General features: G+C 55.1%; 8 protein-coding genes across 8 annotated transcripts; 4 read left to right on the forward strand and 4 right to left on the reverse strand.

Annotated features, from left to right (window-relative positions):
- The first annotated feature begins 153 nt into the window (after nucleotides 1-153).
- On the forward strand, nucleotides 154-3,110 carry BKA78DRAFT_68211 (uncharacterized protein). Its single transcript, XM_066893572.1, has 2 exons — nucleotides 154-447; nucleotides 526-3,110. Exons 1-2 carry the CDS (start codon nucleotides 245-247, stop codon nucleotides 2,999-3,001), a joined length of 2,679 nt encoding a protein of 892 aa, XP_066747231.1. The 5' UTR covers nucleotides 154-244; the 3' UTR covers nucleotides 3,002-3,110.
- BKA78DRAFT_68212 (uncharacterized protein) lies at nucleotides 3,111-3,504 on the forward strand. Its single transcript, XM_066893573.1, has one exon. The coding sequence runs from the start codon at nucleotides 3,219-3,221 to the stop codon at nucleotides 3,453-3,455; it is 237 nt and encodes a 78-aa protein (XP_066747232.1). The 5' UTR covers nucleotides 3,111-3,218; the 3' UTR covers nucleotides 3,456-3,504.
- A 1,847-nt stretch (nucleotides 3,505-5,351) lies between these two features.
- Nucleotides 5,352-6,705, reverse strand: BKA78DRAFT_304515 (uncharacterized protein). Its single transcript, XM_066887629.1, has one exon. It carries the CDS (start codon nucleotides 6,569-6,571, stop codon nucleotides 5,456-5,458), a length of 1,116 nt encoding a protein of 371 aa, XP_066747233.1. The 5' UTR covers nucleotides 6,572-6,705; the 3' UTR covers nucleotides 5,352-5,455.
- Nucleotides 6,706-9,260: 2,555 nt separating this feature from the next.
- BKA78DRAFT_292091 (uncharacterized protein) lies at nucleotides 9,261-10,513 on the reverse strand (the record flags this gene model as incomplete). The annotated part of the gene is made up of 5 exons (XM_066885998.1): nucleotides 9,261-9,388; nucleotides 9,441-9,543; nucleotides 9,591-9,779; nucleotides 9,828-10,122; nucleotides 10,173-10,513. The coding sequence occupies 5 exons, from the start codon at nucleotides 10,511-10,513 to the stop codon at nucleotides 9,261-9,263; spliced, it is 1,056 nt and encodes a 351-aa protein (XP_066747234.1).
- Nucleotides 10,514-14,728: 4,215 nt separating this feature from the next.
- BKA78DRAFT_261973 (uncharacterized protein) lies at nucleotides 14,729-22,004 on the reverse strand. The gene is made up of 3 exons (XM_066885430.1): nucleotides 21,245-22,004; nucleotides 21,059-21,198; nucleotides 14,729-21,008 (listed from the first exon to the last, which is right to left on the reverse strand). Exons 1-3 carry the CDS (start codon nucleotides 21,853-21,855, stop codon nucleotides 15,046-15,048), a joined length of 6,714 nt encoding a protein of 2,237 aa, XP_066747235.1. The 5' UTR covers nucleotides 21,856-22,004; the 3' UTR covers nucleotides 14,729-15,045.
- Nucleotides 22,005-22,304: 300 nt separating this feature from the next.
- Nucleotides 22,305-22,817, forward strand: BKA78DRAFT_237131 (uncharacterized protein; the record flags this gene model as incomplete). Its single annotated transcript, XM_066883864.1, has 2 exons — nucleotides 22,305-22,509; nucleotides 22,567-22,817. Coding segments are annotated over 2 exons (456 nt in total), but the record flags the coding sequence as incomplete, so codon positions are not given.
- Nucleotides 22,818-23,206: 389 nt separating this feature from the next.
- On the forward strand, nucleotides 23,207-24,130 carry BKA78DRAFT_349448 (uncharacterized protein; the record flags this gene model as incomplete). Its single annotated transcript, XM_066890809.1, has 1 exon — nucleotides 23,207-24,130. The coding sequence occupies one exon, from the start codon at nucleotides 23,207-23,209 to the stop codon at nucleotides 24,128-24,130; it is 924 nt and encodes a 307-aa protein (XP_066747237.1).
- Nucleotides 24,131-24,724: 594 nt separating this feature from the next.
- BKA78DRAFT_304525 (nicotinate-nucleotide pyrophosphorylase-like protein) lies at nucleotides 24,725-26,565 on the reverse strand. The gene is made up of 4 exons (XM_066887630.1): nucleotides 26,146-26,565; nucleotides 25,894-25,949; nucleotides 25,694-25,834; nucleotides 24,725-25,526 (listed from the first exon to the last, which is right to left on the reverse strand). Exons 1-4 carry the CDS (start codon nucleotides 26,419-26,421, stop codon nucleotides 24,995-24,997), a joined length of 1,005 nt encoding a protein of 334 aa, XP_066747238.1. The 5' UTR covers nucleotides 26,422-26,565; the 3' UTR covers nucleotides 24,725-24,994.
- Between the last annotated feature and the right edge of the window lie 674 nt (nucleotides 26,566-27,239).

Here is a 27,239-nt window from a genome sequence, read left to right on the forward strand (position 1 = left end):
TGGTAGGTTGGTGGAGTTGGTCTGTGACGAGAGGAAAAGATGGAGGTGGAGAGATATCTTATCTCGGATCAATCTCGGATCTTAGTTATCACACACACTGGCAGTCTCTCTTGGCCGCTGCTGCCCTGGCCGTCGCCCGTCCGCCGCCCGTCGCATCGACACTCACCCGACAACCAGCGACTGACTTCACCCAAACGGCCACCAACGACAGCTCAAAGCGCCTCTCGTCATCGACGTCGAGGCAATGTCGCAACAGAACGGCGCCCTCACGCCGCCACAACCCGCCGCCCAACCTCAATCCCAATCCGCTTCCTCACCCTCTGCTGCAAAACGAAAGCGGTCAACAACTGCTGAAGACGCGCTCCCGCAACGCGACCAAAGGGCCCCGCCGCGCGCCCCCCGGTCTCTCAAAGCCCTACTCGAAGATGTCCTCGAGATATTGAAGAGGTTCGCGCGCCCCAACCACCCTCTTCGCGCATGCTCAACCACTGCCCAATCATCTGTACTGACCATTACCTCTGTTAGCTACGACACCACCCCGTCCATCCTCAATTATCCCATTCCCAGCACTTGCGCAGAGCCCAGCTCAAAGCGCGCAAAGCTCACCCAGGCTGCACCTGTCGCCTCCACCGTCGCAGACAAGGCCACGTCCGAGTCGTACGCATCCCTCGATGAGCTCGTCCACGATGTTGATGTCATCTGCGCTCAGCTTTCAAGCTCCATCTCCGCCCACCACTCGCGCTCCGATGTCGACGCCAAACTCTTGACGGGCATATTGGCTTTCAAGAAAGTGCTCAAAAACCTTGTCATCAGAGAAGCATCCTTCGCGTCGGAATCGAGCAAGCCCGAGGAGCAGGCTCATGGCGCGGCAGACGACGAGAAAAATGCCACAAATGGCGTCGAAATCAAGATTGAGCCCGAGGATGAGACGGATGACACTTCTACTGGCGCGCGATCGGTTTTGACGCTCTTCACGTCGGCTGGCGGTAACAAGCAGCTCTTCACCAGCCTGCAGAAGCCGGTCAAGGTTCACCAAGACGACAACGGGCTCGACACCTCAGTCGAAGTCATTTTGCCTTTGGATGAAAACAACCTCCCAAGCATGCTGTCGGCTACCAAGGTCATTCCCGTGCACACAGAAGATGCCATTGGAAAAGCCAAGGGCCCGAGTTTTGGAGAGATTTTTGGTCCACCTCCCAAATTACGAGAGCTCAAGCCGCCAATTCCTTTGAGCCAAACAACTACGCGGGGCAACACGGTTGTTTGGGGTCCCCAGGACCCGCTAGCAAGGCTGAGCCGCCGTGGATCGACGTATTCGAGCCAAAAACTAACCGCTGGAGATTGGCTTGGTTATGGTGGAGTTGACCCGCCCAAGGAGCCGTCATCGCCTTCAGCAAAGCGGAAGCAACGGGATCGCGCCTTGAGCACGGGCGAAGTCAATCCCCCCAAGTCCGAAGAAGAAGTGGCTGCTCTTGAGAGGGCAAAGGCGGACGCTCTTTTTCGGAGCGTCTATTGTAGCTTCGCCCCGACTCGTGACGACGGTATTGCTGTGGTGCCCGAGGAGACGAAGAATCGTGTTTGGTGGCAAAAGATCGGAGAGAGGAGGTTCCAACAAACTTTCGCGATTGACCCTGCACTGGTCGACGCGCAGGCCGGTGATGCCGTAAACGGAGAATCAGCGCCAGACGCGGACGAGGACGAAGCGTTCAAAGAGGCAGTCGAGTCATTTGAGCCACAGGAGCTCAACGTGCCGGAAAAGATTGATCGTGAGGACAAGGAACGCGAAGTTGACGAGATTCTCAACGACATCAATGAGCTCCTCGAAACCCTTCATTCATACCAGCGGATTCGGTTAAGCACACTGGCGCCATCATCGCGGACGCCGGCTGCGCAAGACTCGGTACGCCCCTCGACGCCTTCTTCAGAGGAAATGGACGTGTACAACCTCCTCAAGAGCCAGCTGGCCCTGATGGTGTCAAGTCTGCCCCCATTCGCGCTCGCAAAACTCAACGGCGACCAGCTGGAGGACCTCAACATTTCCAAAAAGATTGTCGTCAAGACCAAGGATTACAGGGGCGTGTTGGAAGAGGATCAGGTATCCAAGCTGGCCAAGACTGCTGCCATTGGTGCTGGTACCGTCAATCCTGCCATGGCAGGTCGTCCACATGCCCCGGTGCAAGGATACGCACCGTCTCCCCAGCACTACGGCGGACGCCCTCCCCCTGGACCCCAATACGCGGGCCGACCCGTTGGAGCTCCGCATTCGTACTACACACCACAGCCGGCAGCTGTTCGCTCACCCTCGATTCATCAATACCCTACTCGGACAGGACCAAGCTACCAGGCTCCGGCTGGATATCCAGCGACTGCCCCAAGGCCAAGCTTCCCGCCCACGTATTCTCAACAAACCCCTGTCCGCGCTCCGTCCTATGGCGCGGCCGCTTCGTCATACCAAACCCCCATGCCGATGCAATACGGTCAACGCCCGCCATCGATGTACGGAATGGGACCTCCGCACGGCTACCCACCGCGCACCCAAGGGCCCGGACCAGTGTTCAACTACACCGCAACAGGAAGCCCACACGTCCGCAACAGCAGCAGTCCCCTCAAGCAGAACCCCCTGGCGCCTACCGCCGGCGGTCCCCAGACCCCCTACGGCCAACGTCCACCGTCATCTGCCGCACCACACGCATACGCCACGCCAGGTGCTCACCAGCCGATGGCCCAGCAACAGCAACCCGGTCGCCCCGGCTCGTACTACGGCGGCACGCCCGGCGGCCCGTACAGCAACGGACAACCCCAACCTCCCTCGTACAACCCGTCCGGCGCCATGAGCTACCAGGCGAGCATGGCGGCCTACACGCAGGGCCTGACGCGCCACGGTCAGATGCAACAGGCGCAAGCGCAGGCGCAGGCCCATCAGCGCCAGACCAGCGCGACGCCGCAGCCGCAGCCGCCGCAAGGCCAGGGGCCGCAGGGGCCCCAGCCTGTCGTGTCGTAGGAGCCGAGCTTGAATGAATTGAAATCTTTTGATCGACGGAAGTGAAGAGGCTAGGCATGGCGGCGCACACGCGCTCATCTGGATACCTTGGGTTGGGCAAAAGAATGGGCGGGGGGCATTGGAGCAAAGAGAGACCGTGTTCAGGTTATTTTGGGGGCGATGGCTACGGAGGGAGGAGGCATCATGGCGTCTTGTTTTTTCGTGTTTTCGTTCTGACATGCTTCGTCTGGATGCAGCTTTTAAACTTACCTTACCTTACTACCTACTGCTTCTGGTCCTTTTGATTCGATTCGTCTTGCCCCTTTCTGTCGTCCTGTTCTTAACTTTCCGCTCTTCTTCTTCTGACTCCTCCTGCTTTCGTTCCAATCAAATTAGACTCTCTCGAATGGGGACGTGGTCTGTTGGCTGTGTGGCTCTGCGTACGTGGGCAGGTGTGTGGTTCTGCGACGGCTAGCTAGCTGGGTAGTTGATTGGCTAGTTGGTTTGTTGGCTCGTTGGACACTACTACTTACTACACTACCTCTCCTCTAAACTACACTACCTACCTCTCCTCTAAACTACACTACCTACCTCCATAATCCACCGTTTCCGCGGCCTTTTCCATTGCAATGTCCTCATATCGCGTAGCACAGCGGTCGCGCACGGTGGTTCCTTCCTTCCATCCTCTCCTCGCCTTTTGTGATTCCCGTCGTCCGCCCCTTCCTTGCCTTGGGCTTTGGAAGTACCTAAGATACCTATGTAGGTGCGGAAAGATCCGGAAAGGCGCGAGCGACCGCGTACCACCTGCCTTCCTCTGTGGGCGTCTGTGTACTTTGCGGGCTGCTTCTGCCGTCCCAGTAGCCGCCGTCACTGTCGCCGTACCTATGTAGCTGCGTCTAGTATGGTGCCAGGACCTGCCGGAGATTTTGGCTGAGGTGCGTTTGGATCTTGGGATGGTGGGTAGGGCGGGTGCGTAGGGTTTGGGCGCGCCGCTGCGGGTTTTCCTTTCTGGTTTTGTTGGTTTTGTGTGGGCTTGTGGTTGCGGTTGCGGCTGTGGTCGCTTTGTCTGTCTGTTTGTATGTCCGTCGGTCGCGTTGGCATGGTGTTCAAGTGTTCTAGTACTCGAGTTCCCTTCACACACACATGGTTGGTTGGTTGATTGCTAGGACATGACTGTGGCCGTTCATCTTACTCCCTCCTTTCTTTTCTCCTCCATTCCTACACGGGAAGGGTTGGTTGGGATGACTGGACGGGCGGACTCATGGATCTGTCTTGGTGAAGGGGAAAGCTTGATGTGGTGGGACAGAGGGCGCACTATGTCGTTTGTCCTTCTCTGCTCTGTTGGAGCGAATGCGTGGAGCGGCGGGGTGCAACGAAGAGGCTGAAGGGAGGGGGAAGAAAGTCCTACAAGCTGTGTAGTAGATGAGTAATAGATTGCGGGTTTTGACGCAATCCTACTCTGGGTGTCTGGTCTACTAAGTGGTTTGGGACATGAAGCAGAATGAGACACAGAATGGAATAATGGTGATGTAGATTGCAAAGTCTCGAGGGCAGTCAGATGGCGGAAGAAATTGCTGGAGTGCTCTCCAAATCCGACCGACAGAGTGCGTCGTGTGAAGATCTTTCTCTTCCTTGTCGAGAATACAAAGCGAGAGCAGAAAGCCAACACAGCAACTGTAATTCTCCCCCAACACAGCGGCAGCAGTAGCGGCAGACGCAGAAGCAGTCGTGGTAGGGAGAATACACCCGCGATGTCATGATTTCTGGGCCGGAGCTGAGGGCAAGAGCATTCACTGGGGTCCAGCGCGCCATGGCCTGGTGTGCCGTTGTCCAGCTTTTCGTCTTGCAGCGAGTCCGCGTCAGTTGCGTAGTCATTATCGGGTGCGCAGCCAGTTGCGCAGTCAGTCGGTCGGTCAGTCAGTCAGTCGCAAATAGTGGCTGGGCAAGGTAGGCATTTATGGTGCAGTCAGTTGCGCCGTTAGTGGGGAAGGGAAGTCAAGATCTCGAAAAGGGGGAGTTGGGGAGTCAGAATTTTGGAAGGGGGGAAGGAGGTTCAGGAGTCGGACAGAAATCCAGCGGCGCGCGGAATTTGGAGGTCGTCAAAATGCATGTGTTCTGCTAGAGGTCTTCAATTCTTTGCTCAGTCAAGGGATGTGACGTTTGTGGCTCAGGGGCATAGCAAGGCAGCGTGATGGAGGCGTGCAAAGGGAAATTTCAGCCGCCATGCGTTTGTAAAATCTTTGAAAAGGCGGCGAGGGGAGCAGGCTACGGGACTTGGGGAAAGTTCTTTTGGGCGTGTTTTGGAGTGTCGTTGGTGTTGAGGAGATGCGGCGCTGCTTGCTTCGGGAAGGAAAAAAGGGGGGGAGTCGGGGAAAATGCCGCCCATGTTTGTGTCCTGCTCTACTGTGTTTCTTGGTCCATTTTGTGAAGGGTGAAGAGTTGATTCGATTCGATTGTCGACTGAGCTGAGCAGTCTTAAACAATTTTAATCACCCGTTGCTCGTCGAATCTGTCCGCGATATGCTGGTGCATAACGCGGCTGTTGGATTCTGTTGTAAAGCAGCAATAGAACATACCAACCCTGATGTAGGTATCTTCCGCCTCAGTCTTGACCAACATCAAGCCCGCACAAGGCCTTACCCGCATTAGAATCTTCTCCCTACTATGAAACGTTTCGAAATCATCATCAAAATCAATATACACCCACAGCTCCAACGTTTCTGCCTCTTTGACCGTTGACATACCCGAGATGCTCGTGATTCCCGGGCGGTGGTTGGGAAGTTCTTCCCACTGAAAAGATGCAATGGGTCCCTTCATGGTGAGAATGCCGGACTGCACCATCCCATGCCTATTCTCCGGATCCACATACTCCATGTCTATGTTCAAGACTTCAGCAAAATTCTTTGGACCTTCGTAGTCAAGAAAAAGCTCGCACTGGGAATCTGCGTTTGCCCAACTCCAGCTGGGTGCCCGGTACCCTCTTGGTCTCTTCGTCTCCCGATCGCAAGGCTTGGACATCCAAAGTAGTTCAGCGGGGCCGCCTAGAACAAGTCCAGCGGTGATTTGAAGTTTTGTTTGCCGTTCGTATTCCTGGGCAATGGCGGCAAAAGCGACAAGCTTGTCTTGATCTGGTTTTGTCAAAAGACGTTTTGTGTACCCTGCCACCATATTGTGCCAGCGAAAAACATTGTCCTCCCAGTCCGAACTTGTGAAATATTTGAAAGGTGTGGACATCCGGCCAATGTCATGACCGTAGCGCTCAGAGACGTCACTCATGCGACTTGAGAAGCATTCCCAATAAATCCTGTCTTGGCCAAAATGAAGTACCCTTGGAGAGCAAAACCTCTCCTGGAACGTCCATCCACGCTTTGAAAGTGGCAGTTCTTCCAGCATTGAGATTTGATCCTTTTTGGCAGGCGCAAAAAATTTCGTCTCGAAACAGGACTCGTGGTCAAATACACCGGTACAGGGGACTGTGACCCTACCGGGCTGCAAGAGACCGATGTCCCTTTCGACGAACGCTCCTTCAAAAGGATTGGAAGCTCGGTCAATGGCGATGTTCAAAACACAGTTTCGATAAATGTCGGCCATGGTTCTGGCGTGCTCGATCCAGTCTTCGTTGATGCCCGCTTTGGCTTGGATGATGCAAAGACTGTCAATCCACAGATACTGGATCTTCAGTCTGACGCAAACTGTGATTGCATCCTGAAAAGATTTGGGAAGTTGGTCCATGGGTATCTCAGTCAACATGTCGCCGATGTTGTTCTCCGTTAGGGTGATAAACTCCTTGGTTCCCCAGCAATGACTTAGGGTTGCGTAAGGGCCCTGCAGCTCGTGATCGCGGGTCTCGATGAGGAATGGGTTTCCACTGGACTTTGCCAAATTGCTCAAGTCAATGAGCCTTTTCGGGTGTTTGCTCAAGGCACCGTCCCTGCTCTTGGAAACCATCTCCGTGCATAGACTGTGCTTATCTTGACAGGTCCTGAGCCAATCTCTTGCCAAATCAAGCACTGCTGGGTCGCCGGTATTTGATGGAAATGCGATAGTTTTACCGTCCCTGACTTTCCAGGGTTGCGTCTCAACATCAGCTTTTGCCAGTGTATCCTTAGTCCCAAAGTGATCGTCGGGGTTGGTTGGAGGTGGCCATACACCCTTATTTTCTATGAAGCCACCAGTGTCTAGGGGCGGATGAAGCATGAAAGTAAACTCCGGCCTAGGATGCCAATTGTCTTCGTCGGGAAAAGAACCTGGGAATAGAAACCGCAACATAGACTCGCTGACTAAGCATATCGCCGGGATATAATGAGCTTCGGTCAGAAAAGTTTTGCCAGCCGAATCCTCGAGGTGGACTTTCAAACGAGAACAGATTTGGCATCCACCATCTGCGGCTTTGAGAAAGTCCGACAAGGTCTTGTGATGAGGGAGACCACGACGACGATCGTTTCCCTCCTGGGCATTGGTAATGCACAGTGCACAAAGCATTTGCAGAATTGGAGGATACCTCTAGGATAATGAGGTTGGCTGAGCTCTGGTTGGGAAACTCTGTCGAATGTAGGCTGGTGGTCGATGATGCGGAGCCACAGGATTCGCTATGTCCATGTATCAGTTTGAGTAAATCCTCAGAGCAAACGTCCTGAGTCATACCAAGAATGCAGATGAGATGAGCGTGCAGCCTTTCCTCTGGAAACTGTGGCATGGACCGCTTCTTAACGGCGATGCTGCGTGTTCCTCCGCGCTGGAAGACCCCTCCGAGCGTCGGCAGTTGCAATTCCGCCCCCACGGAATTATGGGGCTGAAAAAGATAAGCAGTGACTGCCCTCGATGCTGTGACACGTAAGACTGCAAGTTGTCAGTCTCAAAGCGGATCACGGAACACGGGAATAAGATGAAAGCTTTTCATCGTGAAAAGCGCGGCGGAGCTGCAGGTTTGGAAGACAACCTTACAATCGAGACGATCCGGCGGTCATTCTCATGAAGGGTCCAAAGCAAGCCCACGTTCCAAAAAGCTCATCGGGGCCTTTGACGTTCAGGACTAATCCATGATCGTGGCGGTGCGGCTTGCCAGCAACAAACCTGTTGGCTTCTGTTTCGGCGGAGACGATGAACCATGATGCCATCTTGTCGCAGGAATGGCAATATGGAGCAAACCGAAAGTTCTGTTTTCCAGATTCTCATCTGCCATCTGCCCCAACGTCTTGTAACTTGTCATGCTGGCCGGTTGGATTCATCGGCGTGCTGCTTCTTCTCGAGCCCGTTTGGCGACGGCCGTGCCGACTAGGTGTCCCGATGCCAGTTCTCGGCTTTCGTTGGAAAGGTTTGCAAGATTGGCGGGTTTCTCTCTTGCTTCCTGATCTCGTAGCTTCGTTTTGTTTCGAGAACTCGTGTCGCGCGTCGCTTTGTTTTGATGTTTAGCGTAGACGCGCAGGACTTCCCTTCTCGGCTAGTGCCTTCGCCTAAGTCCGCACCTCCGCGCTACAGTGGCCGCTCAACTCCCCAACTCTTCAACTCCATCGCTGTGCACACACGATGGCGGCGCACATGTTTCTGCCCATCAACAGACACGACAGATGACGAAAGGAGCGATTCCGGATCCCGTCGCGGCCGCAGAGCTCCCTGCCGAATTGCGCGTGCTACGACAAATGAACGACTACCTTATGCGGACAAGTTGGCGCGATGGCGATGGCGATCGGGACGGTAACGGTAACTGCGACGGCGACGGCAACAGCGAAAGCGCTTGCGGGGCCGACCGCTGCAACTGGGGGTACGCTCATCTATCGTCCGGGATTCTGTTCAGCTAAAGAGTGTCGTATTGGCTCGGTGTCGCTCGACGGCTTCCAGTTTGTCAGTACCATCGCACGTGGGGGAGAAAAGAAGCTTATTGGAGGAGTGGTCAGCAAATGCGGCAAGCGGCTTCGAACAAGCGTGGACAGCTCACTCCTAACGATAACCTTAGGCACATACTTGTAATTAAGCTACAGATGTCAAGGGAACAATCATGAAGAAGGCAAAGGTAGGTTGGATGATGTGCATAGACACCCTTTTGGTACGCTTGGCGCTTGGCGCCTTCTCGTGAGGGGCTGGTCCGTCGACAAGCATCCATTTCTTTCTAGGCAGACTACTGGTGGTATACACTACACAGTTTCACATTACGTCGTCTTTATCCCTGAGTCCTGTTCCTCAACGCCTGGTCATGACACACGTCTTGTTCCTCAAAAGTCATCACCGCTCAACAGCAACTTGAATGCGACCAATGACTTCGAAAACTGATCGGGTTCTTCTCTCACACTGAAGTTCCCGCTTTGGTTGCGGAGTATGGTATGGCATTTGGCGGGCAGGCCTTTTTACCCGCAGGGATGACAGGAGTAAACTGAAAGCAATTGTTTGTTGTGTAGCAAATGTCCCAGACCGCTGGTGGTGTCATCAGTCCGGACGCCCTCAGGTCTCGAGGGGTTTGACTTACCGCCGTTTGCGTCGTTCTCGCTGTACAGCGTGTGGCCTTCCCAGCCGGTGGTTGTGAAATCATAGTCGGGGCAACGAGAACCTTGGCTGGTGTATGCCTGGTGCTACTGAAATCAGCAACATCTCGAGGAGTAAGCACGAGGTCACGTACACTGGAGTCTCCTTTCCGGACAATCACATTTGGTCGCTCGCAAAGGAAACAGGCACTCTTTTCGGCTCCACAGTCCGCTTGGTAGGCATGACTGTACGCGACACTGTCTGCCTCGGCCGATGAGAATCCGAGGCCGAGCTCTTTGACGAAACCGAGGGCGTACTTGGCAAACTTGCCCATATAATCTTTCTGATCTGACAGTCAGTGACAGCGATTTCAGATTCTGGAAAAACGTACCGCTGCCTGCTGAGCATATGGCAAGTCTTTCGAAGAGATTGACCATCCAAGCGAGGACTGATGGGTCACCTGTGCAGTGAATGTTCCCTTGACCGGATTGCAAATCTGTTGGCACGCCAGATGCAAGGCTCCAATAGACTTGGGGTTCGTGTTGTGAACGACACCCGTCGACTTGTAAGTCACGCTGTGCTCGTCACAATGCTGGGGGATGAGATAGGGGTCGCGCTTTTGCAGCCTCTTCGTTTTTGCAGCCGCATAGGGCCTGGGGTCGTAGCTCTTGTTGAAGTGGGATTGTCTGGATGTTTCTGGTGAGTGGAAGCTTTGTTTCAATAGTATCTGACTTACCTCAGGTCCTCAACATCCTCGTCTGAAAGCTCCAGGTCGGCCCAAGAAGGTCCTTGGAGAAAGTGCTTCCGATACTGGTGGACGTCGAGGAGCTCAATCAAGACGACATGTTGCACCTCGTTGTACTCGTTCCACTGAGTTCTCATCGGGAGTCCATCGTACATGGGGTCAGGGGGCATATGCAAGGGGTTGGATCGGTCGAGGGGGACAATCTCTCCATCTTCCACGACAAAGAGCTCAAACAATGGTGCGCCCACTGGTGCCAAGTGCAATGGTACTGCAGCGACATTGTTGAGCAACAAGCCGTGCAGGAAAAGGAGGATGATGCTGAAAAGATACATTATTGCTTAGGCTGCGGCGAACAAAGACCTTGCGCTGCAGCAGCCATCACGAAATACTGACTGGTCTTATAGAATCGAGTTGCGCCATTCTCGCGACCACGATATTGTCGTCATGTTGCTCCAAGTCTCGCTTATGCTGCTTTCGGATTTAAGTTTGGCACAAGCCGTGTTGTTAAAAGTACCTTAAAAAGGTGCCGAACCTTAAAGACCTAATCGATCGTTAGCAAGATAGGCAACGTGCTAAATTTCTTGGTTCTCATTTGCCAGGCATATAGGCCGGCTGCCCCTCATCATTCTCATTGGAGTTCATTCAATGCGCTCGAATCAGCACGAAAAGCACCTAGAAACAAGTCACTTCACTAATCAGGTGGCAGGAGACCTTTCAAGTCGACAACAACACACACGTGTACTTGGTTCGACGTGCCAACGATACCGCTTTCGTCTGGTGGCCTTATCCACTGGATTAATTTTGCTCAAGGGGCCTTTTTGGCAGGAGCAATCCAGACAGCAAATTTTGGCAACTGGAAGGACCGTGGTCATTTCGCCGGTCACTTCGCAGCTTGCACATACAACCAGCGCTGCGCCCTAATTCGCAAACCACTCAAGATTCCTTACCAAGCCTTTTTACAAGAGAAGGTAGAGATACACGGAAGTGGCTTGAGGTGTTTAGACTTTTGATGTCATTCGAAGCTTTGGGGCGCCAAGGATGGTAAAGAGCGATAGCGAGCCGCCTTCACGTCATTGACTGTTCCCGGGAGGCGACTTCTTTCGCACAGCTTCTCTGGACATCGTTCCACATCTTGGCCAGTCCACATCGTGACTGAACAAGAAGGATGTGGTTGGTGTAAAGTTGGAGTCGTATCATGGGGGCGTTGGTCTGGTTTCGGTCTCCAAGGTTGGATCCCGACGCGGATGATGCCGTCAACGCCCTTGCTGCAGATCATGAAGTGGCATGTGGCTGGAATCTGGGTGCTTTGGGAAACATGCAGCGGGCAGCCGCGCGCTTGGGTGCGTGTTGGAAAGAAGCTCGAGGGCAGGGACCAGCGCGGTGCCGTCCCAAGCTTGATTTGACCGCCGGACGAAAAGCGTGCCAGGATTGCGGTATTCGTGAAAGTAGGCTTCGAGCTAATCCGATTGTACATACTACAGGCGGTCCAATGAGCGACCTCTCTGATTGTCGTGCCTGTTGCGATGAAGTGTTATTCCCGAGTCATCCCAGTCAATGGGTTCCCGAAGTCGGATAACCCGAGCATAAATCATCGCGTGGGCTTTACGATGTGCTCGGATGGAACACATCTTTAACAGTTCGGCAAATCAATTGACAAGTCGTCCGGCCCGAGCATATTTGGCAACAAGTTTGTCGGAGAAGCGCGCGTGAGGACAAAACCAGCGCTGTCCAACCAACAAAGTCATTTTCCGCGCGGCAAAGTGCTCCTCGGTCTTCACGGCGCATTCTGTCACTGTAGACGGCTTGATGAATGCTTGTAGTACTGGGGTATCTTCCCGTCTCCTCATGTGGCAGAGAGACTCGGCCATCTTGTTTTGTTCCCGAGGCCCAAATCATTTGTAGAAATATTCACCGCGGTCATCAATGGGAGCGGGCTTCTTGAAACACATGGAGTAGGCTTTGTCTTTCATAGGACAGCTGGTCTCGGTACGGCGGGGTCGCGTTCATGATCGGCTTCTTCAGCTCGTGGCTTTCGTGTCGAGAGGACTTTTCGGCGCGACTCAATCCACGGAAAGTTTCCTGCAGTTGATCAACGATGCTGAAGTCGGCTCGGAAATAGACGTAAAGAGGCGGAAAAATGCCATGTACTAGGGCTACCGCTGCACGTGCTCCTTCAAGTTCCTATTCAGAGCCAAGAGGCGGAGATTTTGGAACTTCTCATGGTCTTCTTTGCTTTGCGCAAGCCAGTGCAGCTTGCGGCTGGCGCAGAAGCTGCAGAAAGCTCCAGATGTTGAGCGAGCGAGTCACGCCCGTGGCTCCTGAGCTCTGAGCAACGTCCGTCAACTGTACGTTTCATTCAATGCTGTGTACTGATATTTTGGTGGTGTCGGTTTCGGTGCGGAGGTGTAATCGGTTTTGAACGGCGTGGATTGTGTGATCCTGCACACCCACGCCACCTACCACCAGCTTCATTGAACTTCTACTGCGTGAAATTTTCCGTCTGCAGATTCGAAATTGCTGAATGACAAGAGGATGATGACAAGCAATCGATCTCCACTCTCCTGCTAGCCTCCCGTCCCAACGGAGGGAAATCCAAGAGTCATTGAAGCAACTGCTTTTTGAACATAGCAACATTCCCTGCTGTCCACATTGTGATCCCGGCCAAAGGATACCATGAGTCTGAGTTCATCTGGGCCCGAAAGGATGAGATATCGAGTTTGGATTGACGCAGATTCCCTCTTTGGCCGGGGTGAGACTTGCTCAAGCTGAAAGCCGACGGGAAGACGGGTCGGGAGAAAGTCGCGATGGTGTTATCGTTCACGCGACGCTGACTCTCGCACATTTGATGCTGCAAATTGAAAGCCGATAGCGTCATGGCATGATGGTTCCGAGCTTGTCGCTCGGAGGCCATCTGTTTGCTTCTTTCGCATTAGCAGCTTTTGTACAGAGTTCAGAGGCGTCGATGAACCCCTCGTGCGGAGTTCTGCGTCTCCACGACCTGCCGTCCACGCGCATCGTCGACTCAGGACCAAATGCCGCACATCCAGAGGGTTCGGAGAGGCCGTCGAATCCGCTGCTGACTTCCACGTGAGGATTGGAATTGGCGCCCACTCCTGTCAGACTGACAATCCGTTTGGGGTAGAGAGCAATGCTATAGCCTGCTGAGCATGAAGTTGTAGGTCGATCTGCGAAACGCCATACGCAAAGCCGAAAACGTAGATATGCCTCCTGGCTCTATGTGAACAGAGACTTGTTGATGCGCTTCTCGTTCGGAGCCTGTCCTCAAGACCTCTGCACTGCTCTGTCCTGAGCACGTCGTTGCGATCCGCATTGCTCCATGTCCGAATGCTCTGTGCCGTCGCCGACGACCTGCCACGAACGGCAATCATCTTCTCTTTGCTTTGGCACTGCAACGATTTCAGACCGTATAGCGCTTCTCCGATTGCTGCTCAGACCCCTGATTGCCTCCGGCAGAAAATGCAATGACCTCAGAGGATCTGGAGACACCGTCAAAAGTCGCATCTGTTCATGTCCGCAACACGTTTTGTGCAGTCTGGGAAGCAAAGGGGGCGGAAGGAGGCATACAATCGAAGGGGAGAAATGCTCGCCGGAGACTGGGTTGGCTTCAAGGAGCTGGACAATACATTTGCTGGAGCATTCATTGCCTTTGCAGAGCACGCAAAATCTGATGCGGAGGTTCGCTTGTACACATCGGCCAAACAACCCTCTTGGGTCGAGCCAATTGAGATCTTTTTGAGCTCATTGCTCTTGCTCTGCTCCCCAATGCTCTGTTCCTAAATGCTCTGCTCCTCAATACCCTTCTCGCTAATGCCATGCTCCCAATTGCCCATAATCAACGCGGAGTTGCCGTCTGGCACGGCTACGACGCTCGCTCCAATTCCTGCAGTTCGTGACAAATAGACCTGCCAAAATGGCCTCCGTGGCACCTTCGTCTCTCCTCATTGCGAGAAGGAAGTGGAAGATTTCACCTACATCCTCCCACAACACCGCCGACCAAAGCCACCTATTAGTCGCCGGCGAGCCGTGGTGGCAGCGGGAGGAGCAACCACAGCTCCTTTCTGGCCACGAGTCTGACAACTCTCTCCCCGCACAGCTGTCCAACAGCCGCCATCTACCTCAAACATGAAGAAGCACTCGCGTCGCAAGCGCGCTGCAGCGACAGCGAAAGAGACAAGGCGCCGGCGTTCACTCTCGCCGTACTCCCTACCATCCCTTTCCGCTTTCCCTCCCCTGTCATTCTCAAATGCCCAAACCCCTCTCCACAAACACGACAACGATAACGCCTCGAAAGGGTTTGCTTGGTTGAGAGCAACAGAAGGAAAGGAGGGATGCGAAGCAAAGCAGGCATGATGGCGTGAACAAAATTCAGGCCCGACAGGAGCGCAATGGCCCTCGCCTGCCTCCATGATCACGCCGCGCAGTTGCAGTCGCAGCAATGACAGTGACGACGACAGCACCACGCACGCTAGAGCCAGGCAGAGGCAGGTATGCGTCCATAGAACGGACGGACGCAAGCCGAGATGTAGTGAACTTTGTCGACAATCTGAACGCGCTTCTCTGTCTACTTACTACGTACGGTGCAAACCTCATGACTAAACGCCGAAGGACCGCACAGGATGCTCCTTCGTCTCCGAGAAAAAAGAGAAGAGAAAATGATGCAAACGCCGTCATGATATGCAACGAAAAAACAACACAAATCCAAGCAATTGACTGGCAACCAAGAAGCCTACCATCCAGCAGCGCCTGCGCCTTCACTCCCATGAAGAAAAATACCCGACGCGACACGCCCACACGAACGCTCTCCGCTCTCCCCAACCCACCTCATCTCCTCTCATCAACTCTACTACGCCAACCCCTCGCCGACCTCCCTACACACGTCGGCCAACATACCCATGCGATAGAACCTCGCCACGCGCGCATAAACACCCAGGCGGTCCCTAACATCATCCAGCTTGCGGGTGGGGGCCCACTCGCCGGCGCAGGCGCAGTGCTCCATGAAGTCGTTTGCGCGCAGGCGCTTGCACTTGGCGCACGCGACGTCCTGGGTGCACCACTCGACGGCGAGGCGCTGCACGTCGGCCAGCAGGCGCTCCTCGATGCGCAGCCGGTCGAAGGGCGCGTCGCACGCGGGGCAGCGCCACTTGGGGAGGGGCGCTGCGGCGTCGGCGGCGACGTCTGCGGAGGAAGGGGAGAAAAAGACGTCGGCGTCGCGGCAGAGGTCCAGGTCGCGGGCGGCGGTGCAGTCGTCGCAGACGAGGCCGCGCAGCCAGAGGGACGCCGAGGGGTTGGCGAAGGCGGCGGTGGCGCTGAATTCGCGCACGTCGAATAGCTTGAGCAGCTCTTTGCGCAGCAGGCGCACCTCGAGGTGGATGGATTTGTCAAGCGAAAAGATTTGCATCAGTGATTTGACGAGCTGGAGCACAGGGTTGTCGAGGGGCAGATGCGAGCCGGGCAGTTGCGGGAAGATCCAGTCGCTGGCCAGCTCCGCGTGCAGCTGCTCGGCGTGCTGCCGCTTGACCAGCGACGAGATGTTGCGTCGGAGATGCTTGGTGAAGTCGTCGGGGAGGACGTGGGTCGCGCCGTCCGTGTGGTCGACGGTCAGCGGGCGAAAGGGGATTTGCGTGGAGCGAGGCGTGGACGAGACGGTGCCGTCGGGATTGACGACGGTTTGGGGCCGCTTGCGAGCGTGCATGAGCTCGACGAACTCAACGACCCACTCGTTGAAGACGGGCTGGAGGACCGGCGGCAGAAACGTGGCAAAGTGCCAGTGCATGATTGTGTCGAGCGTCTGGTTCTCGGCCTCGACGACCTCCTTGCAGCCTTTGCCGCCGTAGTTGAACTCGTCGTACCAGGCCAGATAGTCCCAGTACTCCTTGATTTGCAAGTCCAGCGACTGGAAGAGCGGCTTGGCGTGGACCGTCTTGAGAATGTACTGGCTGTAGGCGAACGCGTTGCCAACTTCCGCCTTTGTCGTTTGGAGCAGCAGGCGATTTGCGCTCGCAAAAACGACGTGCGAGCCGACGCGTCGAAAGTCGGACATGAGCTGCTGCAACGCCTTCTTCGACATGACTTGCACGTAGTAATGCAGAGCGCGATCGTACAAGAATGATCCAGGGCATTCCACCCAGCGGACCAGATGTTGAACCATGACGTCGGCCATGTAGCTGCCCCTTTCAGCTTCTGCCCACCAAGCCTTGACCATCTCTCGCAGCACCAGAATACCGGCCGAGGCAAACGCGTTGTCAGAGTAAATGACGTTGGTCCCATCTGACGGAGTATCCTCTGTCGGCGCAGATGGATTGAACGACACCGAGTCTGAGCCCTCCACTTCATTGATGATTGAAGAGGAGAGCACAGTGCTGATGGCCAAGTTTTTGATCTCGAGATCAATGCAGACAGACGAGTAGGTGCCGGGGTTGTTGATCGAAGGCATCTCGACCGTCTCCAGCTGCCCCAAAACGTCGTCCTTTTCGTATCCCGCGTGGTCGGGCTTCGGTCCATCGGACCACCACAAGACGACCTTTTCTTTCTGCAGCCTCCTGGCATACGAGACGTCGATCAAGAAGCGCGGGTCGTCGCGCTCCAGGTTGCAAAGAGGAATGTTTCCGTATCGAGCGAGACCAAGCAGGTGGGTCACCCAAGTTCCGAGATCCAGGTAGTGGTCGACGAGGCGGCGAGCAACAAAGGATTGCCATCCCAGCGGCGGCAGCTGTTTGTCGGCCTCATCAGCTTGCAGTGGTAGGATAGGAAGCTCCTTGAGTGCGGGAATATCGTGCGCCAGGAGCTTCTGGTTCTCCGTGCAGACGACTGCGATGAGCGGTCTCGACTCCTCGCTCTTCAGCCTCTTGATGGCATCGGCAACCTCGAGATGGGCCTTGCGCTTTGTCGTTACCTGCACGACCTTGAACTTGACGTCGGTGTGGTATTCGAAAGTGTCCTGCCACGGCTGGCCTTCGTTCTCCTGCAAGCGTGCCATGTAGCTGTCTCTGTAAATCTTTTCCAGGTTTGGCATGCCTTGGGTATCTCTTGACCTGTTCAAAACGACGACGTACGCCTGATCTTTGCTGCTGGAAAAGACGGAAAAAATCTGTCGATCACCCGCAACGACTTGATAGACGTAAAGGTATCCCAAGGGGTTGTTGGTGAGATATGGCTGTTCGAGTGGAACGTGACGAAGAGCGGAAAGGTCGAATCCTTGCTCCAGACCTTTTCCCAGGACACCGCGTTGACTTTCATCAAAAGAGCAGACGCTACCAAGTTCGAGGACGGCGCGAATGTTGAGCGGAACCTGAGTCTCGTATACACCTTCAACACTGGGGTGGTTGAATAGGACGTTGAACTTTTTCGACTCTTGCACAAATGTTTGCTCGGACATGGTGAGCTTGAAAAGGTGGACAGATGGATGGCCATTTGGAAGCGTGTGGTTTGTGACCTTTTCGACACTGCAGTCCTCGATCGAGACGTCAGGAAGGTCCTCGCTTCTGAGATTGAGGTAAACCTGGCGCGGAACGACTATGCGGAGAACGTGGATCTTCTTGTCGAGCAGCACAAAGGCTTTGACCTCACCGGGTAGGTCGCCTTCGCGCAATTGCAGCAGCTGCCATGTGTTCAGGTACAGTGACTCGGCCTGATTCCTGAAGTAGCTTCCAAGACCATCCGTTGCGTCGGTGCGCTTCTCGCCAAAGAGCTGCCGTCTCCGAGCCCTTTGCTGTCTCTGAATCCTCCACTTTTGCTTTTGATACTGCAACCAGCCTTTGTAGTCCTCGGTGATGGATGGCATCTTTGGCGGTAAACTTGCATACGGATCGGTTGATACGGGTACCGCCGGCTCGGGAGCTTTGCGCTTCTGGACCATTTTTGTGGCAACGCCCCTCTTTGGCTTTGCGACTTGTGAGGAGCCAAAGTCCTCAAGATCAGTGACCTTGTTGCTCACCGCGTTGGCGTCAATGTCAGTCAAAGCCTTCTTGCTAAACAGGTCCGTCATCTTGGTTTGCTTGAAAACGTCGTCTTTGATCCTGATTCTGCGCTCAAGCCAATCGGGATGGGGTACTCGAGGCACAGGATTGCGGACTCTTTGAAGTGCCGCGGGAATGGTGATGAGTTTCTGGATAACGGAACCCAGACGCTCCAGGTAGTAGTCCCAGTCGATAATGGTGCGTGGGTCAGCATCCTCAGGGTCGGCCTTGAGCCATTTCCGCAGGAAGAACTTCTTGACCGACTCTTCAGCGGAGAAGATGGCCACGGGGACAGCTCTCTCAGTGACCGGGGCGTTCCTTGGCTGAGCAGAGACAATGTACTTGCAGTTCAGGCCCTTGTCCTTGATCATCTGCTCGCCAAGAAACTCTGCCAGACGTTTGGCCGTCGTAATGGCTGTCGTCTTTTGTGCTCCGTACTCCTCGATGGTCTTGGACATGTTTTTGTTCTCGCAAATCAGATCGATAAGTTCCTCGTCTGCAAGCGTGGTACCGTGTTGGTGTAGGACGTCGAGCCATTGGTTGGCCACCTTGGCAACAGCCGCATACGTCTCCTCGAGCGTGGTTCCCTCCAAGAAGAATTTGAAAATTTGAGTTTGAAAGATTTTGATCAGCTTCAGTTCACCTCTTCGCTTGACCTCGAAGCCCTTCAACTCGGCCAAGCTCCCGTCGTGGTTGAAGACGGCATACCGCTTCTTCAGACCCTTGTCCTCCTCCTTTGACGTGGGAAGAATCATGGCCTTGTACGGACCGTCGACTTCGAAAAAGATGGTGTTGTCGCTGTGAGTCTCGTAGCGAAACGTGGCTGGATCCACCAGAGTCTGGTACTGATGATTGGTAAAGCGATCATGGACGAGGTGATTCAACATGACGCAGGGGTATGAAATTGCCACCTTTTTGCCGTTCTTGGTCTTGAAGGCAAAGTTTTCGGGAAATGTTGCGGGGAGGATGCACCAGATACCATCAGTGTCAAGCTCCAATGGTCTGCCAATCCGGTCGACCAGCGAACGAGCGAGCTGGATAATCCGGGCACCTGTCAGACAGGTGATTCCGGCCATTTCCAAAGAGTACCACCGCGATCCTTTTCGCATGACGTAGCCGTAGAAACTGTTGAGAATGACCTTGTGGGCCAGCTGGAGGGAATCAAACAGGATGATCATCTTTTTGGCTTCGTCGACCTCGGCAGAGCTGGCGCCCGAAGCTTTCAATGCGTCAGTCTTGTTTTTCCAGACCTTTTGCTTGCCCTTGAAGTCGTAGCGACGGTCACGAAAATCCTTGACAGTATCAACGTAAAAGGGGTTCTCCCGCTGGCAAATAATCGCCTCGCGCTCCATTGTCGTTGCGTCATGGATTTTGTGGTAAATCTTTTTGCTGTAGTCCTGGAGTCGCTTCTTGACGTGGGTCGCTTGCTCCTCTTCTGATAGCTCGAAGAAAGACCTCGTGGGGGCTCCTGGCCTCCTTCCCGGAAATCTCTCGGCTTCCAATGCATGTCGAACCATGTTGTACTCGTCTTTTTGTGCTGGAAGATATTCTCCTCTCCACGCCCATGGCATGCGGCGGTCGCAAGTCTTGCCAGGTCTGTTGAAGTCGCACGCAGCGCAGTCTGCCTCGGTGACCATGGAGTCCGGCTGCAAACGGTTCGTCGTCATGATGTTGGGATACATGGACGCGACGTCCAAGTGGTAGATGGATGGCCTTTCACTTCTGTTTGGGGTATCTCTGAGGTTTTGAAGCTTTTCGACAATCTGTGCCTTGACCTCGTCGTAGTTGACAATGTCGTCCATCGACTTTTTTTCTTCCACTGTGATGCTGAACTTGAGCGCCGCATCCAAGTCGTTGATGAGTTCGTCAAAGGCCGTAGAGTCGAGTGAAAAGTTGCAGGCAATGTCGCTCCGGAAGACACCTGCCTCGAGAGCCTCGACGTGACCTCCAACGTAGGTCTCCGATTCCAGCAAGTGACCATTCCAGAACGCTTCTTTGGGCGCGACGTGCTTGTTTGGCAAGACAATGTTTTTCTGGTAGGCCTGGACCATGAGCAACATTTCGCAGAGGGTTCCGGTTCCTTTGCGCAAAACGTCGTCGGGTCCTAATGGAATGATGGTGCAGAGGGAAAAGATGAAAGGGTGGACGTATTTCATGTAAAGGTAGTAGGTGGCGACGGCGTCGGAAACGGAATACTCTGCAAGAATTTGCGGCTTTTCGGCAGCGTAGGGGGTCATGAGTTCAGGGTCGATTTCGTCTGGGTCATATCCGAGCTTGGCCACGGTGACGGCTTTCAAGCCTCGGCTACCCTGGGGAAGATAACTGTCACGGTTGACCCAGGCTAGGGCGTCCATGTGGCAGCAGTGATCGGACTGGTAAATGTCTTCGCTGTTCTTCCGAAATCCAATCTCTTGATACATGTCTATGCCCAAAATGCTGGCTCGAGCTTCGACAAACGGCCAATCGAAAAAGTCACCGTTGTAGGTCACCATGACAGTCGGCTTTGCCTCTTTGATGTGCTCGAAAAAGCGCTCTATGCAGGCCTTTTCGTCGGGCTCGTTGAAAATCATAAAAGGTCCTTCGTACTCGGGCTTGGGCGTGTACTCAAAGTCGGCAATGTCCTCGGAGACGATTTCGCGGTTAGTGATGAGGAATCCTTGGCCGTCGATCATGTACGAAATCATCATAATCTGGTCAAACGAGGAGTCTGGGAATTTGAGGGGCAGCTTCGTGGTTTCAATATCCCAGGCCAGCACGACCGGATCGGCACGTGTCAGTCTGTCTTCGATGCACTTGAGCGTTGTGACGCCATGTTTTGCTTCGACGGTATACCATTTACCGACACGTATGTCTGAAGAGGGTTAGAAGGCTCGAAGATGCACTGGGGCTTGTTGGTCTGACCTTTATCAATTGACACTCTGACGTGATACGGCACGTCGTACTCTCTTATGTCTACGATGAAATCGCTCGCGTCTACAAATGTATTTGGCCGTTTGTCGTCATCTTGTGCGTCGTCAAACATGTCGAAGCCAGCGTTCGCGCTGAGGTGCGTTAGCCGGCGAAAGTAGGTGGAAGAATTCCTCATACCTGGCCACCTCTGCGTACGTGTCCATGGCATTCATCTTCTTCTTGTTCGTTTGCGCAAGAGGTAGGATTGTCTTGCGCACAGTCATCAGGTCGGGGACGTTGACGAAGGAGAGCTTCAACAGTGTCCGACGGTATCCCAACAGGTGGTTTGGCATGTTCAAGTCTTCCTTTTCCACCTTGGAGACGGTCTTGACCAAGCCCTCGAATGTTCGCTTGCACCATTCCTCCACCTCGGCCTCTTTCCCCCTCTTTATTGCGACCAGAAAATACGGATCGTAGCCAACGGTAGCCTTGAAGTATTCGCCGTCGTCGCCAATGAAGTAGAAATCTACTCCAGCACGACCACCTGGTACATTGTCGTCCTCTATGCTCGTGCTGTGCATATTTATCAACCAACCAATCTTTTTCTTTCCAGACTCGTAGCGCGAAAAGCCCATGGCCTCGTCAATGCTGTGGGCCAGCCTTGTTGCCTCGAGCTTTTCATTTTGGGACGTGGCTTCGCTGCTCCGGAGCGTCGACGCGTCGATTGCCTTGAGGTTTTTGCGTGTATACGAGGAGGATCCGTCCTTGCCCAGGCGTCGAAAAGTCCCAGGACGACGAGGACCGGCCATGGTGCCGAAAGCCGCGGGCGGCGGGAGGCGACGTTGAGGGTAGGTGATTTAGGTAAACTGCATTGGAGAGAGTCGAGGAGCGTTGGAGGGTATTTGCGGGCTGAGTTGGGTGGAGAAGGCGAAGCGCTGGGGCGATGGAGTTGGACGAGTGGATTGGCGACGATTTGATTGATTGACAGCGAGCGGGTCGCGTACATGGTCGCGCAGCACGCGCTCTGGACGCGTCGCGGCAAAACGAGCGCCAAGCCAATCACTCCCGCCGCCGCTGGCTGCCCGACGATCATCACCGCAGGAACTGCCGCCCGCCAGAGCTTCTCATCCCCAAAAGTCAACCCGCAAAAATGGCAGACGACACACGGCAGACTCAACCTCAGCAGCCATCCTCGACCGAGGCCCACGGCGCCAATGCACCTCCTTCAAGCTCCCCGAAATACGTAACCGCGCCGCCACCGGGGCAGGCCGCCAACATGATGCCCGGCGGAACACAGCACACGGCTGGCGGAGAAAAGATGGAATTGACAGGCAACAGCCTCGCCCAGACTTTTAAGCCAGACGACATTCTCAAAGTGCATCAGCAGCCGAATGCGCGGGAAGCCTTTTTGGCAGGCATTGGCAGCGGTTTTGGCGTTGGTGGTTTGATGGCCATCTGGGGCAGTAAGTTTGCCTCTCCACCTGGGTTGAAGGTCGACATCTGACATTGGGGCGCCGCAGAACCTCTCAAAAAATCATGCAACTGGGCAGTCGGAGTCTTCATGGGCACATCATTACTCTCTTACGAATTCCTGAGACGGAAGCGGTATTTGGAGAAACAGTACATGACGCAAGCTGTCGAAATGATGGACCGCAAAAAGGAGGAAAAGAGGAAGAAGAAGGAGGAAGTCATTGCAGCGCGCCGCAAGGCCAAGGAGGATGCCGACCGGTTGGCAGAGGAGGCAAAGAAGAGGTGGTGGAAATTTTGGTGATGATGGCTGGCATGTAACGTGTGTTGGAGTCAGAAGTGCTGGGCCCTACTGCTGGTACTAACTGGGCTTGCTTTGTGCCACGGCGGGCTGGCAAATGAAAGCGACACCAAGATCTTGAAGACGACGACCTCACCCACTACATGTACTGTACCTACATACAAATCTTCCATCTCGACTCCCGTCAGCCCTACAGCTCGAGGCGTGCGTCAGCGGCAGGGACCCTGTCAGTCTCCCGGTTCCCGACCCGCACCGCTCGCACTTGCCCCTCTGCACACAAACCACCACAACCACAACCTTCGTACCCAACCTTCTCTCCACTTCACCTCACGGCTCTCCATTCTACAACTCTCTCTAATCATCACCGCAATCCTCACCATCTACGAGCATCCATGACCGTCTCGCCCAAGCGAAAGCGTGGCCCCTCCGACCCCGCTGCTCCGACACCTTTTGCGCCCCGCATCAACACCTCCGCTTTCCCCGGACTCTCCTCCAACGGCGATCCGCACACCGCTCCACCGCTCGCTCCACTACAACATACCACAGTCGGATCAGAAAGTCCCCGGACCAGGGTCGCGAGGCAGTTTGGACACCTGCAGCTCGACGCCGGTGCCGCCCTGCCCAAGATCGATTTCGGAAACACGCCCGCCGCCGACTCGACCTCGATGACGTCCAAAAAAGCAAAACACGTATACGACCGCTCAGATACGGCTGTTGGCCACGGCTCCGCAAATCATGGCAACGGCGGCTTGGGATTTCACTACCAATTCGGCTCGTATAGCCCGCCGCCGCAGCCTGTGCTCGAAATAGCGGAAACCCCCCAGTCTGCTTTGGGCAGTCGCCAACATCCGCCCTCGCCACCAACACCTTCGTCCTCGCCATCCGTCAAGCTTTTCCTCTCCGCAACAGGTGGCCGCCGCCAAAACACATCTCCTCTACGCGCCCGCTCTCCGCTGCCTGACCTCGCATCATCAACCTCGTCTCCCTCCTCCTCTGCCGAGCCAAATTTCGACCCGACGGCGCTCACATGGCAAGATTCCGAAATCACGGGCCACGAGATCGACGAGGCCCGCGACGACGACGGCTACGGCATCAACGGCATCGGCTTCCGCCCCACCCACGCCGTCGCCCAGCACCGCGCGCTCAAGCGCCGCCAGCAGATTCTCGAGTGGCGCGCACGCGAGGCCCGAGAGGCGCGCCAGAAGCGGAGCGAGCGCAGGCGGCTGGGCGCAGGCGCCGCGGCGTCGCCGTCGTCGTCCCTGTCGGAGAGGAAAATGGCCGAGTTGCCCAAGCGCGCTGTGCGGTTTGCCTCGTGATGAGCGTGCGTGGGGGGACTAGGAAGCAAGCAAGCGAGTGAGCAAGCGGAACAGGAACCTGGGGGGCTGCCAAGACGAGCCGCCGTCGACGCGGTCTCCTCTCGACCACGGTTTGGCGTGGGGCAGCTTCACTTTTCTCTACCAACCTACCTAATGCTGAGACCTTTCCCGGGTCGTTTGATGGACGTGGCATAAAATACTTGGACGTGTTTGGCGTTTTTCTCCATCCAAGTCTTTCTCTTCTTCATTCTTTGGATTTGTCAATTGTTTCCGTCTCATGATGCTATATTCTTTCGGATGGACTACATGTACGTTGTTGATGATTTTACGAATGACCAACCGCGCGGCTGGCTAGGCGACATGGGGATTGAGAGCGCCTCGACTGCCACTCTCTGCCTAGGTGACTCCCGGAGCGGCGACACAATACAATACTGTAATTGGACGGTGGGGAGGGGGAGGGGGATGGTTACGTATGTAGAAAGGAAAGGCGATGTCAATGCCAATCGATCAATGTTTAGTGTTTGCTTTTTGGGTCTGTTGGACTTGGGTGTGATGTGTAACTGTGTTGAGCAGATGGGATGGGGGGGAGGGAGGGATGGGGGGAGGCTTTGGATTCTCGTGCGCCGGAGGTTGCTGTTGCAGCGAAAGACGGGAGTGTCTAGATGGGTGAGTTTATAGGTGGAAGAATGTCTCTGTCTACAAACCGTGATGATGAGTTTGTTTGGAGTTGAGGGGAGAAGGGTGTTTGAAAGCGTGCAGCGATGGAGGCATCGGAACATTCTCATCTAGTATATACGTACGTGCAAGACACCGCTCCCCTCGCCATCCACCATCCCTCCCTCAGTACCTATGTACCCAGCCCACCTACGCCTTCTCCTTCGGCGTCAACTTAAGGCTAAAATCCACATGCTTCACCCCCTGATGAATACTACTCGTACTCACCACATCAACATCATCACAAACATAACTCTCCACATTCTCCTCCGTCAAGCCCCCACTCACCTCCACCAGCGCCTTACCTCCCCACTTCTCCTTCAGCGCTCGCGCGCACTTCCGCACCCCCTCCCCCGTGAAGTTGTCCAGCATCACCACGTCCGCCCCCGCGGCGATCGCCTCGTCCGCCTCCTCGAACGACTGGCACTCGACCTCGACCTTGACGCTGAAGCCGCCGGCGGCTTTGGCGGCCGCGACGGCGCGCGTGATGCTGCCCGCGCACGCCCAGATGTGGTTGTCTTTGAGCATCGTCATGGTGGAGAGGTCGTGCCGGTGCGCGTCGCACCCGCCGATTAGCATGCCGTATTTTTCGACGAGCCGGAAGCCGGGGGTCGTTTTGCGTGTGCCCGCGAGCGTGTTGCGGTAGCCGGCCCGGCGGAGGAGGGAGAGCGTGTGTGCGGATCTGGGGCTGTTAGATGAGGGAGGGGAGTGGTGGGGTGTGGGGTAGGTAGTTGGAGATGGAGAAGTAGAGAGCTTAGAGGGACATGAAGAGGGGCAACGAATTTCCCAGACGTATAAAGGGTAAGGTTGATAATGAATTGAGTTTGGCTGCAGCATGCCTGGACTTACTGCGTCGCAATGCCCGAGCAGCGCGCCAGCATGTTCAGCGCCACGCGCTCGCCCAGCAGCACCTTGCGGACGGGCCCGCGCACCGTGGCGCAGTGCTTGACGGGCTCGAAGCTCTCGCCTTCTTGCAGGTGCCACTCGACGCTGTTGCTTTGCTGTCAGATGACGCGCTTGGTTGAAGATGGGGAACGAAGACCACTCACGTGCAGTCGAGCTGCTTGAAGACCTCGTCGAAGAATGGCACGCCGGCGAGGACGCCCTACGCAGCAATGGCAGCGTTAGCCCCAGACTCCGATCCGATTTCATCGCCGTTCCTGTCCTGTGCGTCGTAGATCCGTTTGCCTCGCCTCCGGCTCTGTACCCCAGCTCTTGCGTTTGTTCGTTGCACGACATACGAGATCGGCAAAGAAAAGAAAGAAAAGACGTAGACCCGCAGAGAACTCAAAAAAACGCACCTTGCTCTTGCCCAGCAGCCGCGCCTCGGCCATGTCCTCCCCCACGACGAAGCCGCCGTAGTCCAGGCTTGGCGTGTCCTCCTCTAACCATTCCGAGACCATGCGCTTGTACGTCTGCGGGAGCAGGTGCGCAACTGCGCCGTGCGCGGGGGCGCCTTCGGTGAATGTTGACATGGTGCTGTCAATCAATCTCAAAGCAATGGAAAGATGTGGAGGAGAGAGGAGTTTGTGTAATTGAGAGGGAGAGCGTCGTGATGAAGAATTGGGAAGCGTCATCGAAGCCGCGCGAGGGAGATGGAGGTGCAAATCTCGGGCCGAGCGCGCGCGGGGCGGAACGGAACGGATGGCGGCACGGGCGGTCCCGACGTCGGCAGTGGGGTTTGTTTGGCCCGCCCGAGCTGTCGGCTGTTTAGCTGGCGGCGACACCAACTCCAACTCCAACGACTCAAAAACCAACACCTCGTCCACATCCGCCATGCTCGGTCCTTCATTTCGAGACTCCCAGCCACTTAACTTTCATTTCGTCTGGTCGCAGTTCGTAAACTGATCGAACAGCTCGACTTCACCGAGGTTCTTTGCGGCGCCAATCAGGCCGTAGCTTGCGCGCGGCTGTCGTGTCCCTCCAAGTCCTCTGCCACCTCTGCGTCTTTGGCACAGGTTGGCGTGCGCATGATTGGAGCCATTGGCAAGGACGACTCGCTTGGCGGGCCTCTTGGCGGGCCTCCTGGCGGCGCTGGAGGCTGATGGTTTCGATGGCACGCCTGTGCGGCGGCTCGAAGGTTGAGCTTTCTTGCGGACATGGGCTTTCTCTGTTCATCTTTGCAACTTGTCTCCGACGGCTGGCTTGTTCCATGCGCACGAAGCCTTTCTCCTTATTCTGGCCTCAAAGCCATCGTCTATTCGTACATTTCTTTTGCAGAGTCGACAAGCAAGGCTTGACAACTCACTGTGCATCGGTGTGGCTGGCGGCAAGTCCGATGGCACGAAGACAAGAACGTGGTGCAGATACCTGCCGCGATGTTTCCGTTTACCTTTCCCCAAGCTACGCGTATCCCTCTCACAATATCAGAACCGACCAGTCTTGACCTCATGCC

This window comes from Phyllosticta capitalensis (assembly GCF_038381095.1).
Source record: "Phyllosticta capitalensis strain CBS 128856 chromosome Unknown BKA78scaffold_2, whole genome shotgun sequence".
Taxonomy (NCBI): domain Eukaryota; kingdom Fungi; phylum Ascomycota; class Dothideomycetes; order Botryosphaeriales; family Phyllostictaceae; genus Phyllosticta; species Phyllosticta capitalensis.

Coding starts and splice junctions, on each gene's coding strand:
- BKA78DRAFT_68211 (XM_066893572.1), top strand. CDS start 245: ATGTCGCAACAGAACGGCGCCCTCACGCCGCCACAACCCGCCGCCCAA. Junction 448..525: donor GTCCTCGAGATATTGAAGAG/GTTCGCGCGCCC, acceptor TACCTCTGTTAG/CTACGACACCACCCCGTCCA.
- BKA78DRAFT_68212 (XM_066893573.1), top strand. CDS start 3,219: ATGCTTCGTCTGGATGCAGCTTTTAAACTTACCTTACCTTACTACCTA.
- BKA78DRAFT_304515 (XM_066887629.1), bottom strand. CDS start 6,571: ATGGCCGACATTTATCGAAACTGTGTTTTGAACATCGCCATTGACCGA.
- BKA78DRAFT_261973 (XM_066885430.1), bottom strand. CDS start 21,855: ATGGCCGGTCCTCGTCGTCCTGGGACTTTTCGACGCCTGGGCAAGGAC. Junction 21,199..21,244: donor ACGTACGCAGAGGTGGCCAG/GTATGAGGAATT, acceptor AACGCACCTCAG/CGCGAACGCTGGCTTCGACA. Junction 21,009..21,058: donor CAGAGTGTCAATTGATAAAG/GTCAGACCAACA, acceptor AACCCTCTTCAG/ACATACGTGTCGGTAAATGG.
- BKA78DRAFT_304525 (XM_066887630.1), bottom strand. CDS start 26,421: ATGACGCTTCCCAATTCTTCATCACGACGCTCTCCCTCTCAATTACAC. Junction 25,835..25,893: donor TTCAAGCAGCTCGACTGCAC/GTGAGTGGTCTT, acceptor GCAAAGCAACAG/CGTCGAGTGGCACCTGCAAG. Junction 25,527..25,693: donor TGCTCGGGCATTGCGACGCA/GTAAGTCCAGGC, acceptor TAACAGCCCCAG/ATCCGCACACACGCTCTCCC.